This window comes from Pelobates fuscus, chromosome 1 (genome assembly GCF_036172605.1).
Source record: "Pelobates fuscus isolate aPelFus1 chromosome 1, aPelFus1.pri, whole genome shotgun sequence".
NCBI classification, from domain to species: Eukaryota; Metazoa; Chordata; class Amphibia; order Anura; family Pelobatidae; genus Pelobates; species Pelobates fuscus.
In genome coordinates, this window is record NC_086317.1 from 262,743,836 (window position 1) to 262,760,355 (window position 16,520).

The 16,520-nt window shown below is 39.2% G+C and overlaps 1 protein-coding gene across 1 annotated transcript in view; it reads left to right on the plus strand.

The window, feature by feature from the left end:
- The window catches only part of TEX14 (testis expressed 14, intercellular bridge forming factor), a 318,249-nt gene that overhangs the window by 187,242 nt on the left and 114,487 nt on the right, over window positions 1-16,520 (plus strand). Inside the window, exons 20-21 of the mRNA XM_063425432.1 lie at window positions 6,717-6,796; window positions 7,291-7,366. Coding sequence (XP_063281502.1) covers window positions 6,717-6,796; window positions 7,291-7,366 — 156 coding nt within the window. The remainder of the gene's footprint in view (window positions 1-6,716; window positions 6,797-7,290; window positions 7,367-16,520) is intronic.

Below are 16,520 nucleotides of genomic sequence, written 5' to 3' on the forward strand. Positions count from 1 at the left end.
CTTTGATAAATCATTATGTAGAATAATTTAGATAAGGTCTATATATACATTAGAAATAATTGGGATTAACATCACTTAGATGATTCCATTTCTTATGTGACACTGAATATAACCATTTTAGTGTGGGTGCTGGAAGGGGTTAAGTCTATGAAGTTTATTAGTGTGTAATTGAATGATTGAGAAAAAAGATCGTGCGAAACCACGCCCCCCGGCCAATGAGGCGAGAGAAGGGCGGCACTATGGACTTAAAAGGAAGACTGGAACCCCATGACGTTGTCGGAAGAAGCCTGTGGAGGCGGGCGAAACGCGTCACACGGACGTCATTGGAGGGCGGACCCGGAAGCGATCACGTGACCGGACTACAACCAGGAAGCGTTTTTTTCGAATACATGTGTTTTATGCTTTTATGTGGGTGACTCTGCGAGTTTGTACCCACCACATCCAAAGTAAGGGTTTTTAACCTTTTTTATACAATAAAACGAATTGTGATACTATTCAATTGGAGGTCCTGCCCTTCTTTCCTTTTACATACAGCATAACGGAATTATCAGTGGACATATCCTCCTGACTATCCTGCAGTGTGGGAATATCCCCTCTCCCAAGGAGCATTTCAAACCCAGAGCCAGGGGTGATAGGGCTCTGGGACATGTGAGTTTATTACATATAACACCTTTTCCCCATACTATTATTACCAGATGGTCTGCACCATTATTTGTTTCTTTATATTTACAGATTATTTTAGCGCGTTCTTTTTGGTAACTATTGTTTTGCTTTTCACAATCTCTTGTGCATTGTATTTGTGAACGCTGCCATATTTTCTGCATGGGATTTTAGCGCTCACACATTGGTTATTGTGTTAATATAATCTTAGCTTAATGTATTTTTGGTGTATAGATTATGCCCCTGCAGTCTCACTGGTCAATTCTCTGCCATTTAGGAGTTTAATCACTGTTCATGCAGCCTTAGGCACACCTTCCTACATGTGACTTGCACAGCCTTCCTAAACACTTCCTGTAAATAGTCATCTAATATTTAAATTTCCTGTATTGCACAGTCAGCTCAATTTATAATTGATTTACATAATACTCTGTTTATAGCCTTTTAGACCCTGTAGGAGCTTCCTGTTTGTGATTAAAGTACAATTTACTGCGTGTGAGATAAAACGTCTTAAATAAGTTAACATATGATTAAAAATGAAACAATATATTTTTTTTCATGTAGGCTGTGTGAGTCAGAGCCAGGGGAGGTGTGGCTAGGGCTGCATAAACAGAAACAAAAGTGGTTAACCCCTTAGTGACCAGACCACTTTTCAATTTTCTTACCATTTAGGAACAGGGCTGTTTTCACATTACTGCGATGTTTGTGTTTAGCTGTAATTTATTCATTTACTGTACCCAGTTAAATGGTCTTTCTAAAGATACCATTATTTTCATCAGATCATATAATTTGCTATAAAAAAAATATAAAATATGATTAAAATTTAAAAAAAAAATACTTTTTCTAACTTTGACCCCTAAAATCTGTTACGCATCTCCAACCGCCAAAAAACACCCGTTTTAAATTTTGTCCTGAATTTAAATATACCCAGTGTTAACATGTACTTAGCTTTTTTTGGAAAGTTATAGGGCTACAAGTACAAGCAGCACTTTGCTACTTCCAAACCATTTTTTTTCCAAAATGTATGCAAGTTAAATTGTAACACTGATATCGGTCAGGACTCCCTGAATAACCCTTCACATGTATATATTTTTTAAACAAAGACAACCTAAGGTATTAAACTTAGGGTATTTTGACTCTTTTCATGCAGCCATTTTACCACTAATCTATGCCCAATTTAAAAAAAATAAATAATAATTGGTGATTTTTTTGACACACATAGCAATTTAAGAATACACGTACTAAGAACTTTAAGGGTTACTGCCAAAGAACACCCCAATATGTGTTCAGCAACATCTCCTGAGTACAGTGATACCACCCATGTATAGGTGTGTCGGGTTATCTGGGGGCTTAAAGATCTTATTTGGAGGATGCACATTCCTGTTTTCCAACTTGGCTTTTTTACAGCTGGTCATCATGCACCCATGTCCTATTTGGGAAGTTTTGAAGCCGGCCAATGTAATTTACCCCCATCAAACCATATATTTTTTAAAAGTAGACAACCCGGGGTATTCAATATTGTGTATGTCCAGTCTTTTTTAGTAGCCACTTGGTCCCAAACACTGGCCAAATTTAGTATTTATATTTGTGTGTTAAAAAGGCAGAAAACAATTATGAACGCTAACTTTGGCCAGTGTTTTTGACTTAGTGGCTACTTAAAAAAAGACTGAACATACCCCATTTGCAATACCTTGGGTTGTCTTATTTTGCAAATGGTATGCCATCATTGGGGTAATTCTCATTCCTGGGCTACCATACACTCTCAAATGCAACATAACCAATCTGACAAATTTAAATGTGAAAAAACAGCCTTATATCTGTCCTGTAACTTTCAAAAACACTATAAAACCTGTACATGGGGGGTACTATTATACTCGGGAGACTTTGCTGAACACAAATATTAGTGTTTCAAAACAGTAAAACGTATCACAACAATGATATCATCAGTGAAAGTGCTGTTTGTGTGTGAAAAATGCCAAAAAGTCACTTTGACTGACAATATCATCACAGTGATATGTTTTACTGTTTTTAAACACTAATATTTTTGTTCAGCAAAGTCTACCGAGTAAAACAGTACCCCCCTTGTACAGGTTTTAGGGTGTCTTGGAAAGTTACAGGGTTAAATATAGTGCTAGCAAATTCAATTCTCTGGACTTTCGGCCTGTCACTCTTTGAGAGTGATCACGTGGCCCCTGGGGGTCCTAATTTGCAGAGGGGGACTGTCTGTGCTGTCAGACAGTTCCCCCATAGTAGAAGAACACCCGGCGGGGGAACGGCGGAGATCGAGTAATGGAGGGGGAGGGAGGGAAGGGGTAAAAAAAAAATATTTATTTTTAATTTTTTTTAAATTTAATTTATCTTCACGGAGTACCTTGACCCCTCGAGGCACTCCACACAGGCAGAGCATCAGAAGCCTGCCCGATGGCTTCCAATGCTCTACCTCACTGCCGGGTGCCACGGGGGAGCGATCAGTGACGGGATGGGGGGGGGCGGGGTGGTATTGCACAATTCCTCGACATTGAGGCATCGCTGCAATACCGTTAGTGCGGCTGGAAGCGATCCTAATCTAGTTGGAATCCAGTTAACTGACTGGATATGCACCATTCAAGGGTGCATGCTGCGTTAACTTTAAAATTAGTGGTTTTCCTATTGTAATCCTATTAAAAACAATAGATAGAGCATGTACAAAATACAGATTTTAAAGAAAATCAGGAACAAATGACCGTCTTAGAGAATGTGAGCACGTCAGAAAATCTCAAATGATAGGCGTCATGCAATGATGTTGCACATCATTTAGGGGCAGATAGAAGGAGGGCATATCTGTCCACAACAGCATAGATATAAAAACTAATTTACAAAGTAAAAGCTTAAACTTATAATAGTGAACATCAAGAGTGCCTTAGGTGAGCATATAATAACCCATTGAGGACCATACTTTTCAGACATCACAATCTTGTATCTGGAAAACTTTCAAGGACATATAATGGCCTGGTTATGTGTGGTCACTTCATGCAGCCTTGCAGTGTGTAATTAAATGTCTTATTCCAGTTTGGCGAAAGCTTAAAGAACAGATTTTTATGATAACCTAGTCCAGCATTTGTCCTAAGGGGTTAATCCACATGTTTGCAAATAATTTTGTAATTATATGCCACATTTTATGGGTATAGATCACATGTTTATCTATTTGAAACTGACATGATTATCCACATATATTTTTGTGGATAAGGTCATTTGAAGATGTGAATTTGGCACTAAAAACGCTGTTTTTTGTTTTTTTTTGTAGAATCAATTTAAAATTTTAGCAGTACAAAAATAATTAATAGAATTTAACACTGGTATTACAGTCTTGTTCGATGACTGTAACATAATAATTAGTAACTTTTATATCTACTTGTGCATTTGTACGTTTTCTTCAGCTGCAACCTTTTTTTCTCTGGCCTTTTCCAAAGTACTAAGTGAATTTCTCTTGATTTACGACACAAGTGTGCTTTCTATAGAACATCTTATCAGTATTCTAAGCCTCTTCAAGAATATTGCAGACGTTAATGACTTATCAAGCACAACATCTAATTAAATGTATTTCATTAAGACACACAGACACAGAAATACTACAGTTACTTGGACCTTAAAGTTTTTAGAACTTGAAATTCCTCATTAAAATATCTTTCATGGCTAAGAATTCTACTGCCCCACACAAGTTTTTTCTTTCACCGTGTTTGGTGCTGCAACAATTAATCAGCATAATGGAAACAGTCGACGAAAAACCCTCTGTATTGGTTCCTATTATGGACTACCCTGCATAAATAGTGTACATTTTATATTTAGCTGCTTTGTATTTTGTGTCTGATTTTAATAGGACCTTAATTTTTCAAAATTTTTCAGCCAAGGCAGGCTGACCTGTTACTTAGAGAAGTGTTACTTCTTAATTTTTAGCACTAACAAATAGTGAGTAAAATAAAAGTTTTTAAAATGTGTTTTCTTAGTTGATATTTTACATACATATAGTTACAAAGGCTGGGTAAAGTATAAAAATTGGTTAACTCTCACGAACTGTACTGCGAGTGAGAATTTCGAGTGTACTCCTGGAATTTCTTGGTGTTGGATCATTTCCTTGTGATCACTATACCTGGAGGGAACTGCCCTCCTCTGTCATGGACTTTATTTGGTTCTGTCCAGTAGAAGTTCTCCGTCCCAGGCGTCAGGGTACCCTGATGAAACAAAGACGTAGACACAAGCGTTAAGTTTCAGGCGTACCAAAGTTTATTATAGAAAACATATCTTGTATATACTAGTGATTTATATTGGTTGTGTGTGATAAAGCAATGCAAGGCCCCAAAAACAGAAGTGCAGTAGAATTTAGTAAGTTTTTTACTTACCCCCTCAACTGTATTCACCCAAGTAAACGCTATAAAGTGAAGGAACAAAAAACTGTTACTTCTCTAGAAATAACAGTTCCTCTTTGAAAATTAGTTAAAGGACCACTCCACTTTTCCAACCAACCAACCCACCCAACCAAAAACCCTCACGGTTTAGTAAATATACCTCCATTAAATACGTGCATGCATATTTTTATACATGTATTCATTGGGAGTATAGTCTAAAAGAGATTACAAAAGCTGCAGTTCTTTTGACTTGATACCCACATGCACACGCAGTTTGTGCACTGCTGAAGCTGGTCTGAGGTCTGTTAGAGACTGAGGGGGAGGCATGCACGCTCAAGTAGAGCATGCCTGCCACTTCCTTAGCTAACAGAAGTAGGAAGGAATCCTCCCATGCTGGAGCTAACGGAAGTAGGAAGGAATCCTCCCATGCTGTTTGATTGACAGCCAGGGGGGAGTTCCCCAGTTAATTTATAAAACTGCTGATTTTTCATTGAAATCCGCACTTTTAAAAACTGGGGTTAAGTTAGGGTACTCCTCACCCATAAAGCACTTCAGCAAGCCAAAGTGATTTTGGGGTGTGGAGTGGTCCTTTAACTCCAGCCTAGTGTGTAGCTTATTAAGTGTACTATAGATATTGAGAAAAAATACTTTGAAATAAGACTCTTCTCCCAACTGCCAGTCAGCTTTTGGCATTAAGATCTCTCCTACAGGTGTTTATCTTGCACTCCCACACAGCAACTACAGTTCATTTGTTATGGTTGCTATAATTACTGTAGAAAGCATGTAGACGAGTAAAGGAATGGAGTGACAGATGTCACTGTGTTCTGGAGCTCATACTGTAGCAATGAATCCAGCATGTTAATTTTGGGTTAATGTTTTCTAGTATGGCCATTTGATTAGGAGATGGGCAGTAGGAAAGAAAGTACTACCCACATATAATTACTTGGGTAAGCAGAGAGAAGTAAGTTGCTATTATGATATACCGTATTTGGAGGAGATTGGACTAATAGCTGCCATCATTCTTTGCAAGTTCTTTCAATTTATTTTATTTATTTTTAAAGATTTTATGTACAGGTGGACAAGGACAGGGTAAATCCTTGCACTTTAACCTATGCTAAGAAACAACGAGGGGCTTTATTTTTTAAATACCAAATTGTATCGACATTGAAAACCAAAATTTAGACAAAAATAGCCGACTTGGAAAAATGTAAAGTTCCAGCTCAGCTATAGTCATAGCATGGCCATTTTATCTTAAGATTTGCATTTTATTTTTATTTTTTTAATCTACTGCAATTCTGTGTTAAGTGAATAAACCCCAAGATGTTATTTCTGCATAAACCTGCAAGCATTGTTTTGTGATGCCCAGAAAGGTTCATCTTAGGAAACTGTATTATAGCTTTTGAAAGTAAACACTGCTAACTTCTTTGATGAATAAGCACTAAATGCAATGCAACTGAAATCCGGTTTAGGTTATGTTAAACCCATTATATGTTATATCTAACACAGTAAAGAATAACAAAATTCAGTAACAAATAAAACATTTATTTTAGCCCTCTTGACTCCAAAGCAGCATTTTTACCAATTGCTGCTCATCAAGTTTTGGTTTTAAGATTTTAAGAAAGTTCTGTTGTTGACATATTTTATTACTGTTATCAATACCTCTATTGTGCTCATTAGGTGCTAATTTCACAGAGAGAGTGGATTCATTGAGTCAAAAAGAAAACAGTGAAAATTCAGCTATTGGAGAACCACATCAGGTAAGAAATTAGCATGCACAAGCTGAATTAATTCATCCTAGACCACTGTGTTTTGGTGTTTTAAGTGGTTAAACCATTAAACACATACAGGTTAGGCATCAGATATCATAAACCTTCCAAATGGAATTATCACATTCTTAGTGCATGCTGTACTTATCAGTTATGTTTTATAGTAATCTTGTATAAAAAGGCAGTATTAATGAACTAAAAATAAAACCATACTCCTTACATCTGTATATAAAGAGCTATATTTCAAACTGCTAGAGTACACATTTGTTACCAAATCTGTAAAGTGATAATTATTAATGAACAAGTAAAAAGATGAATGCTGTTATTTCCAATAAACAAGATATTACCATGATTTTTGTTTAGTTATACCTAATTTTGCACTTGCAGAAGTTGTTACCAAAGTATGTGTAAGATTTCACAGCAATGCACGTGAAGATGCAATAGATATGTCGCCAGTAAGATTTTTTTGTGTTTTCTTTCTTTAGCCATTAAATGTAAGTGAAGAATTGCCACAAGTAACTGAAGACATGTGCACCGAGACTTCAGAATTTTCTATGCCAGGTAAAAAGAAGGCAGTACAATTTTAGGTTAGAATAGATAATTGAAAACAGAATTACAACATTTAAAAATAAATTGCTAATTTGGAAACATTCTCCAACTCGGCTATTGTGCACTTTTACATTTATTTTTCCTAATTTTGCCTTTTGATTTTCAACTCCCTACTATTAAGTGTTTAGTGAAAAAATCAATTGTATAATAGAACATCATCTCTAATTATGTGGGTTTTTTTTGTGGGGAAATATTAGTGTTGTTAGTGGTGATTTGCCATATTGACACTTTGTTCCAAAAATAGTACTGTACAAAGTTTGAATTTATTTTTAATTCTTTATTATTTGAGTGCATGAGTGAACAAAGCCGCTCACTCTGCCACAATAGCATTCGTAAACATGGTCATAACACAGCGATTCACAAATATGGCATTTAAGTAGTGCACATTTTTGGTATATAGATGCACAATCGAAGCATATACATCTAAAGGTTCCATTACAGTTGAACTTGAAACATAATGACATAGACTAGAATAATAAACAGGTGAATGTCGTTATAGTGTTATAGCGCCAACGTTAATATTAAGCAAGATGTAAACAAGCTAGTCAACTGATTTCAGGTAGAGGTTCAATATCATGTTTGAGCTTGTGCTAAGCAAGTTAATCCTGGCCAGACATTTGAGGGAGTTAAGTGTGTGATGTGCCTAGTGGCCTACGAGAAGTTGTGTAGTGCAGCGTAGGAGAGTGCAGGAGAACTGGCCTAGTGTACTGGCAAAGCAAGGTGATTTACACAAGTGGTTGGTAAAACTTGCTAAGCTGTGCAAAGATAGTAGATGGGGGTAACCCCTAAGGGCCGTGTTCCTAGATTTATGTCTGCATTGCCCACGGAAGGGCTAGATTTCCCGCTAAATCATAGGTAGAGTTGTTGGTTCAAATTTGAGAACATAAAGTAAAAATACAGAAGCATTAGGACACTGAGTTATGGTAATAGGCATTGCAATTGTGGGATAAAGTTGGCCCCCGCCAGAGAGTCCAGCGTCAGCCCATTCCCCTTCTTGGGAATGTTTGGATGTTCCAGGTGAGTCCTGTCAACCAATGCCACTGCGCGAGGCCGATTCTAGCAGAGCACTCGATGGTGCAGATGGGAACTGCTTCCAATTGTCCCAGGGATGCAGCATGCAGGATATCCTCGTGGGTAATTGTACGTGGGTATAGGTCGTTTGCGGAACACTCCCTTTAGTGTGTAAGAGGTTGAGGCTATGTCAGGGGTGGCCCTGATGCTTTTCGCCTCTTCCCCCTCATTGGGCATGTATGCTTAGCTTGTACCGGGCCATTCCATATTGAGCTTTCCACTCCCTCATGGGGTATGGCGGTCTCCGTAGCCGGCCAGGTATGTCCGCCTTCAAGGGGCCTTTTGGACTCTACGGTAGAGGAAGCATGCTATTGATGGTGGGCCCTGCCTCATGGTCTGCGGTTGTTGAGTGCTTTAATACGGGTAACTCCCTTTGTCGTTGTCGGCCCCCGGGAGGTGAGTATCTCCTCTGTGCCTGCAGGTTTCGGTCTGCGTTGCTGCTTCTGCCAGAATCTATTGAAGAAGTCGTCCAGGCGCTGTTAAAGTGTTTTGTGTCGCCCGACTGTCTCGGCCTCGTGGTCAGCAGCCGCCATCTTGGTCTCTGTGGCTCGACCGTGTGTGCAGCATGGGCCGACCAGTGTTGAGAGTCGGATGAGTGGGACTGTTATATGTTGACCGGGATGACCTCCACCGGTCTTGGGGGGGTAGGGAATATGGATGGGAGAGAGAGAGTGTTTCACTTACGTGCCCGGAGATCAGCCTCGGTCTCATGTAGTCCGCAAGCCTCATCGTTTCAGGTCGGCTATGGGGGCTCGTGAGATGCACCATTGGATGCGGTAGCCTTTCCTGGTTATGGGTACCGTGGTCTGTGGTCTGTGGGTGTCAGCATTCGGGTACAGTACCCTGTTTTTTGTCCCTAGGCGTGGGAGTTGTTGCTGAGCACCTCTGGGCTGCTTGACTGCTTGGCTCCGCCTCCCCCCCACCCCCCTTGAGTTTATTTTTTACATTTGTACAAAACTAATTTTCAGTCAATTTCAGATACCAATGGATTATACTTTTCAGTTATCATCAATATCCAGATAGCTAATATTAGGTCCAATTCAAATATGTACCGAAGTGGCTTATAGAAAGTGACATTACAAAACATAATCCGGGATGTCAACAGTCAGAAACTTGGTTTTCTTCTTAGATGTGACAAACCCATCTGTATACACATGCACACACTCCACTGATATGCTATTGTTTTCACATACCACAGTGGGTCAAAAATGGCCCAACATTCATAAAGACAATTTTGCAGTTGGTAACAGTCGATTGATGGAAAAGGTTGAGGGTAAGCAGATTCCTGCCGGCTATCAATCACTTTGTCAAAAAATTTCACAATATAACATTTTCAAAGAAATGTTGGGAATGTGGAACAGCAGCAGCTGGACAAATTGTTTTCTGTCACTGTCCCTTTCCAGAGTGGAAAAGCCTGACCTGATAGGTTCATATTTCTTTTTGCTTAATGCTTATAACAAGTCCAGATGAAAAAAACAAGTGAATGAATCCATCCCAACCGGTGTTAACAGTGTAGAGCGATGGGTGTTGTCAGTGGTATTAACAGTGTTTAAATTGCACAATTGTTGAGTTTTCAGAGATTAGCGGAAGATCATGTAAATGAAATGCGTAGCCCTATTTATAATAGAATGTCTTCCTGGCCAGGTTTTTTATTTTATTTTTTTTTTATTTTTAACCTATTGCTATTTTCTATATCAACTGAAATAGACACTTAACCCCTTCAGGACGGGTGACGGACGAGGTCCGTCATCCTGGGGATACCCTTAACGACGCGTGACGGACCTCGTCCGTCACGCGGTAAAATCAACCCCAGATCGCCGCGATCGCGGGGTTAATGGTGCTCCGGTCTGCCTCTGTATTAGAGGCAGACCGGGAGCACCGGATCAGGCTGTCCCAGCACATGTGCCCGCACTGACAGCATGTCAAAGCGGGAACATGTGCTGTGTATATTCACCTTCCGCCTCCCTGCACTTCCGGGTTCAGTGTGAAGTGCAGGGAGACGGATCAGTGCTGATCCTGCCCACTGTGTAAAAAAAAAAATAAAGTTTTAATAAAATCCCTGCCAATTGATCACTGACTACAGTGATCAATTGGCAGGGATTACATTTTACTGTCATCTGATTTTATATTTTAACCCCTGAGAGTTAATTATTATTTTTTTTTAACCCTCAGGGGTTAAATTTATTTTATTAATTAATTTAAATATTTTAAAATTAAATATTTAGCTAACTGGGGTGGGTGGAAGTTAGTGGGGAATTTGGGGATTTTGAGTAAGGCTAACTAGGGGTTAACGTTAAAAAAAAGTTTTAAAATAAGCTTTAAAAAGTTAAAAATTACTTTTTTAAAACATTTTTTAATAACGTTTAAGTAAAAAATAAAAAAGACACCCGCCTTTACCCAGTCCAAATAAAAATTAACCCCTTCCCTGCCAGTCGATCACTGCCTACAGTGATCAAAATACAGATCACAGTATTATACTGTGATCTAATTTGTTTTAACCCCTGAGGATTAACTTTTATTTATTTATTAACTCTCAGGGGTTCAATTTATTGAATTAATTAATTTAAATATTTTATAATTGTATATTTTGCTAGCTGGGGTGGGTGGGAGTTATGGGCAAATGGGGAATTTACGGTTAGTGCTGCTTACTGCTAGGTAGGGGTTAATGGTAAAAAAAGCTTAGAAAAATTTTAAATCTGTAAAAAAAAAAAAGTTTTAAGAAAGTTTAGAAAGTTTTTAAAAAATAATAAGCAAAACAAAAGTTTAAAAACTAGTTTTAAAAAGTAAAAAAAGTAAAAAAAAATACATTAAAAAAATACTCATTACCACTACACCTGGAACAAACTAGAGAAAAAATGATCCCACGCTTCAAAATATGCCTTTTGAATTACCCCAGGGTGTATTCTTTAATAAATAGTATGTGTTTGGGGGGAAGTTTCAATAACCAACCATCTAAACTACTCCAAAATGGAACATGGACACAGCGTAAAACTTCAAAGTTAGAAAAAAACTGAATGGCTGTGTCTCAAATGTGCCCCTTCAACATTCACATATACCTGGCAAAGGTACATACGGGGGTATTGCTGTACTCAGCCAACATAGATGAGCAACATATGAAGTATTTTACAGTCGTAGCACACATAAGGTTTGCAAAATATACTGTGCAAACTCACTTTGTGTGTCAAAAAGGCAGAAAAAACGCTTATTACCACTACACTTGGTACACGCTAGCGGAAAAATGATCCCACACTAAGATTCAAAATATGCCTTTTGAAATACCCTGGGATGTGTTCTTTAAGAAATGGTATGCCTTTATTGTGTAGTTGTAATATGTAGCCTGCTCAAGTGCTCCAAAGTGGAACACGGACACATCAAAAACCTCCATGAAAATTCACACTTAAAAATGTAAACTTGTCACGTCTCTTTTACAGCACAGTAACTTCACAAAATATTGCCAAAGACATAAAATGGGGGTGTCATTTTACTCAGAAGACTTAGCTGAGCATAATTTGGGAGGTTTGAACTTAGTGGCACATATGAAATATACAAAAGGCCCAGCAAAAATTTAATCCGTATGTAAAAAATGCCCAAAATAATTTTTTACCACATACATTGGCATATATTGGTGAAAAAATGGGTGAATGTTAAGGCACAATATGCACCATATGAGATACCCTGGAGTGTCTACTTTTACAAATGGTAGGCCTTTGTGGTTTTTTTTTGAACAGTCAAACTGTTATAATACCCCAAATGGAAGCATTGGCTCATTAAATCCGTCTCTCAAAAATCTACTGTGAATACTGAAAAGGACAGGTCTCATATATGGCACTGTAGCTTCACGAAATAGTGCCAAAGACATACAAAGGGGGTGTCATTTTACTCAGCAGGTGTAACTGAACACAAAATAAAACTTTGTAAAGGAATAGCACACACCAACTTTACAAAATACACATGAGAAGTTCTTTGTTATAAGTTTGTGTGCCAAAAACCAAAAAAAAACACAATTTTTCTCCAATATTTAGCAGAGGTTGGCGGTGAAATGACTACGTAGAAAGTGTCAAAACAACCTTAGGTAAATAGCCTGTGATGTCTACTTTATATAAATATATACTTTTGTGTGGCAATTTTGTTTTCTTTTATGGCTATTAAGCTTACAAGACAAACATACCAAATTCTAAAATTGTTCCACATTAAAAGTTTATTTTACTCCTTGTGCTTTGTGACCTGTAACTACCAAAAAAAACTTAAAATCCCAGACACATTATATATTCTTTAAATCAGAACAACTACCGTATATACTCGAGTATAAGCCGACCCGAATATAAGCCGAGGCCCCTAATTTTATCCCAAAAAACTGGGAAAACTTATTGACTCGAGTATAGAAACATAGAAACATAGAAACATAGAATGTGACGGCAGATAAGAACCATTCGGCCCATCTAGTCTGCCCAGTTTTCTAAATACTTTCATTAGTCCCTGGCCTTATCTTATAGTTAGGATAGCCTTATGCCTATCCCACGCATGCTTAAACTCCTTTACTGTGTTAACCTCTACCACTTCAGCTGGAAGGCTATTCCATGCATCCACTACCCTCTCAGTAAAGTAATACTTCCTGATATTATTTTTAAACCTTTGTCCCTCTAATTTAAGACTATGTCCTCTTGTTGTGGTAGTTTTTCTTCTTTTAAATACAGTCTCCTCCTTTACTGTGTTGATTCCCTTTATGTATTTAAATGTTTCTATCATATCCCCCCTGTCTCGTCTTTCCTCCATGCTATACATGTTAAGATCCTTTAACCTTTCCTGGTAAGTTTTATCCTGCAATCCATGAACCAGTTTAGTAGCCCTTCTTTGAACTCTCTCTAAGGTATCAATATCCTTCTGAAGATAGGGTCTCCAGTACTGTGTACAGTACTCCAAGTGAGGTCTCACCAGTGTTCTGTACAATGGCATGAGCACTTCCCTCTTTCTACTGCTAATACCTCTCCCTATACAACCAAGCATTCTGCTAGCATTTCCTGCTGCTCTATTACATTGTCTGCATACCTTTAAGTCATCAGAAATAATCACCCCTAAATCCCTTTCCTCAGATGTTGAGGTTAGGACTCTATCAAATATTCTGTACTCTGCCCTTGGGTTTTTACGTCCAAGATGCATTATCTTGCACTTATCCACATTAAATGTCAGTTGCCACAACTCTGACCATTTTTCTAGTTTACCTAAATCATTTTCCATTTGGCTTATCCCTCCTGGAACATCAACCCTGTTACATATCTTAGTATCATCCGCAAAAAGACACACCTTACCATCAAGACCTTCTGCAATATCACTAATAAAAATATTAAAGAGAATGGGTCCAAGTACAGATCCCTGAGGTACCCCACTGGTGACAAGCCCAAGCTTCGAATATACTCCATTGACTACAACCCTCTGTTGCCTGTCACTCAGCCACTGCCTTACCCATTCAACAATATTGGAATCCAAACTCAAAGATTGTAGTTTGTTGATAAGCCTTCTATAGTATAAGACTAGGGTGGGAAATGCAGCAGCTACTGGTAAATTTCTAAATAAAATTAGATCCTAAAAAAAATATATTAATTGAATATTTATTTACAGTGTGTGTATAATGAATGCAGTGTGTGCGTATGTGTGTGTGTATGAGTGCAGCGTGTGTGTATGAGTGCAGTGTGTGTGTGCATGAATGCAGTGTGTGTGTGCATGAATGCAGTGTGTGAATGCAGTGTGTGCAGGGCCGGTGCAAGGATATTTGCCGCCGTAGGCAAAACATTTTTTGCCGCCCCCCCCCCCATATGTCCTGACTTCCCCTCCTCCTCCCTCAGTGGTCCTTACCTCCCCACCCCCGTGTTCCTTCACTCCCCCCCCCAGTGGTCCTGACTCACCCCTCCCCTAGTGGTCCTTACCCTCCCCTCCCCTAGTGGTCCTTACTTTCCCCTCCCATAGTGGTCCTTATCCCACCCCCTCCCTCTCATAGTGGTCCTTATCCCCCTTCTCCCTCCCATAGTGTTCCTTATCCCCCCCCATCCCTCCCATAGTGGTCCATATACCCCCCCCCTCCCTCCCATAATGGTCCTTATACCCCCCCTCCCTCCCATAGTGGTCCTTATCCCACCCCCTCCCATAGTGGTCCTTATACCCCCCTCCCTCCCATAGTGGTCCTTATACCCCCCTCCCTCCAATAGTGGTCCTTATCCCCCTCCCTCCCATAGTGGTCCTTATCCCCCCCTCCCTCCCATAGTGGTCCTTATACCCCCCTCCCTCCCATAGTGGTCCTTATCCCCCCCCTCCCTCCCATAGTGGTCCTTATCCCCCCCTCCCTCCCATAGTGGTCCTTACCCCCCCCCCCCCCTCCCTCCCATAGTGGTCCTTATACCCCCCCTCCCTCCCATAGCGGTCCTTATACCCCCCTCCCTCCCATAGTGGTCCTTAACCCACCCCCTCCCTTCCATAGTGGTCCTTATACCCCCCCCCCCCCCCTCCCATAGTGGTCCTTATACCCCTTTTTTTTTTTATTATTATTATTTTTATTATTATTTTATTTCTTATTTTATTTATATTTTTTTTTTTCGTCCCCCCTCCCTGCTTGATATATGGCAGGGAGGGGGGCTCTCCTTCCCTGGTGGTCCAGCATTGGTAGTTCAGTGGGGGGGAGAGGGGGGCTGGCAGAGCTGTACTTACCTTTCCTGCAGCTCCTGTCAGCTCTCTCCTCCTCCGCGCGGTCTGTGCAGCTCCCTCTGTCAGCTCCCAGTGTAAGTCTCGCGAGAGCCGCGGCTCTCGCGAGACTTACACTGGGAGCTGACCGAGGTGCTGAACGGACGGCGCGGAGGAGGGGTTAATGACACAAGCAATTTTTGCATTTTTTGTTGTTTGCGTTCAACTGCAATTTGCATCTCTCTCATTTATTGCACCGACACATATTATATACTGTTTTTTAAAGGACAGAAGGGGCTTTAATTTGATGTAATATATATATATATATATATATATATATATATATATATATATATATATATATATTATGTGAGAGAAAATGTGGTTTGGTGGTTGATGGCATATACATTAGGCCTTGATTTACTGAACAGAAGCCTGGGGTTTTGAGAGTTAAATGTCCCAGGGAGAGATGTTAGGTTTGCAAGATGCATCACTGGTACTCTGCAAACCATGGTATGGGTCCCTGGGGCAGAGCACTTAAAGAGCAGGTGGGGGAGGGGGGGGGGGGGGGCTAGAGGAATGGTGTCTTGCAGGTATAATTTTTGTAAATTGGCAAGTGGGAAAGCTACCCAATTCCAGATAGGGATTTGCTGTGTATAGTAAGTGCTCAAGCAAGAGTAAGGAATTTTTTTTTTGTTTATTTTTCATTTTGAAACAAGATCTGTGACAAAATCCTACCTGGAAAAGAGGTGGTGTGTTAATATATATATACAGAAAAATGTGGTGTGTTTTTTTTTTTTTTTTTTATATAGTTTTTGCAATAATAATGTGTGCATAATTAGTGCAGGTTAAGGAAAGTAAAAATAAATTAATTTAGTTGTTCTGATTTACAGAATACAGTTAGTTACAGGTCACAAAGCACAAGGAGTAAAATAAACTTTTAATGTGGTGCGATTTTTAGAATTTGGTATGTTTGTCTTGTAGGTTTAGTAGCCATCACAGAAAACAAAATTGCCACACGGAAGTATATATATATATATATATATATATATAAAGTAGACATCACAGGCTATTTCCCGAAGGTTGTTTTGACACTTTCTAGTTAGCCATTTCACTGCCAATCTCTGCTAAATATTGTCGGGGGCACACAAACTTATAACAAAGAACTTCTCATGTGTATTTTGTAAAGTTGGTGTGTGCTATTCCTGTACAAAACTTTATTTTGTGTTCAGTTACATCTGCTGAGTACAAAAATACCCCCATTTTATGTCTTTGGCACTATTTTGTGAAGCTACAGGTGCCATATAGGCGACCTGTCCTTTTCAATATTCACAGTTGAATTTTCAGAGACGGATTTAATGGGTCT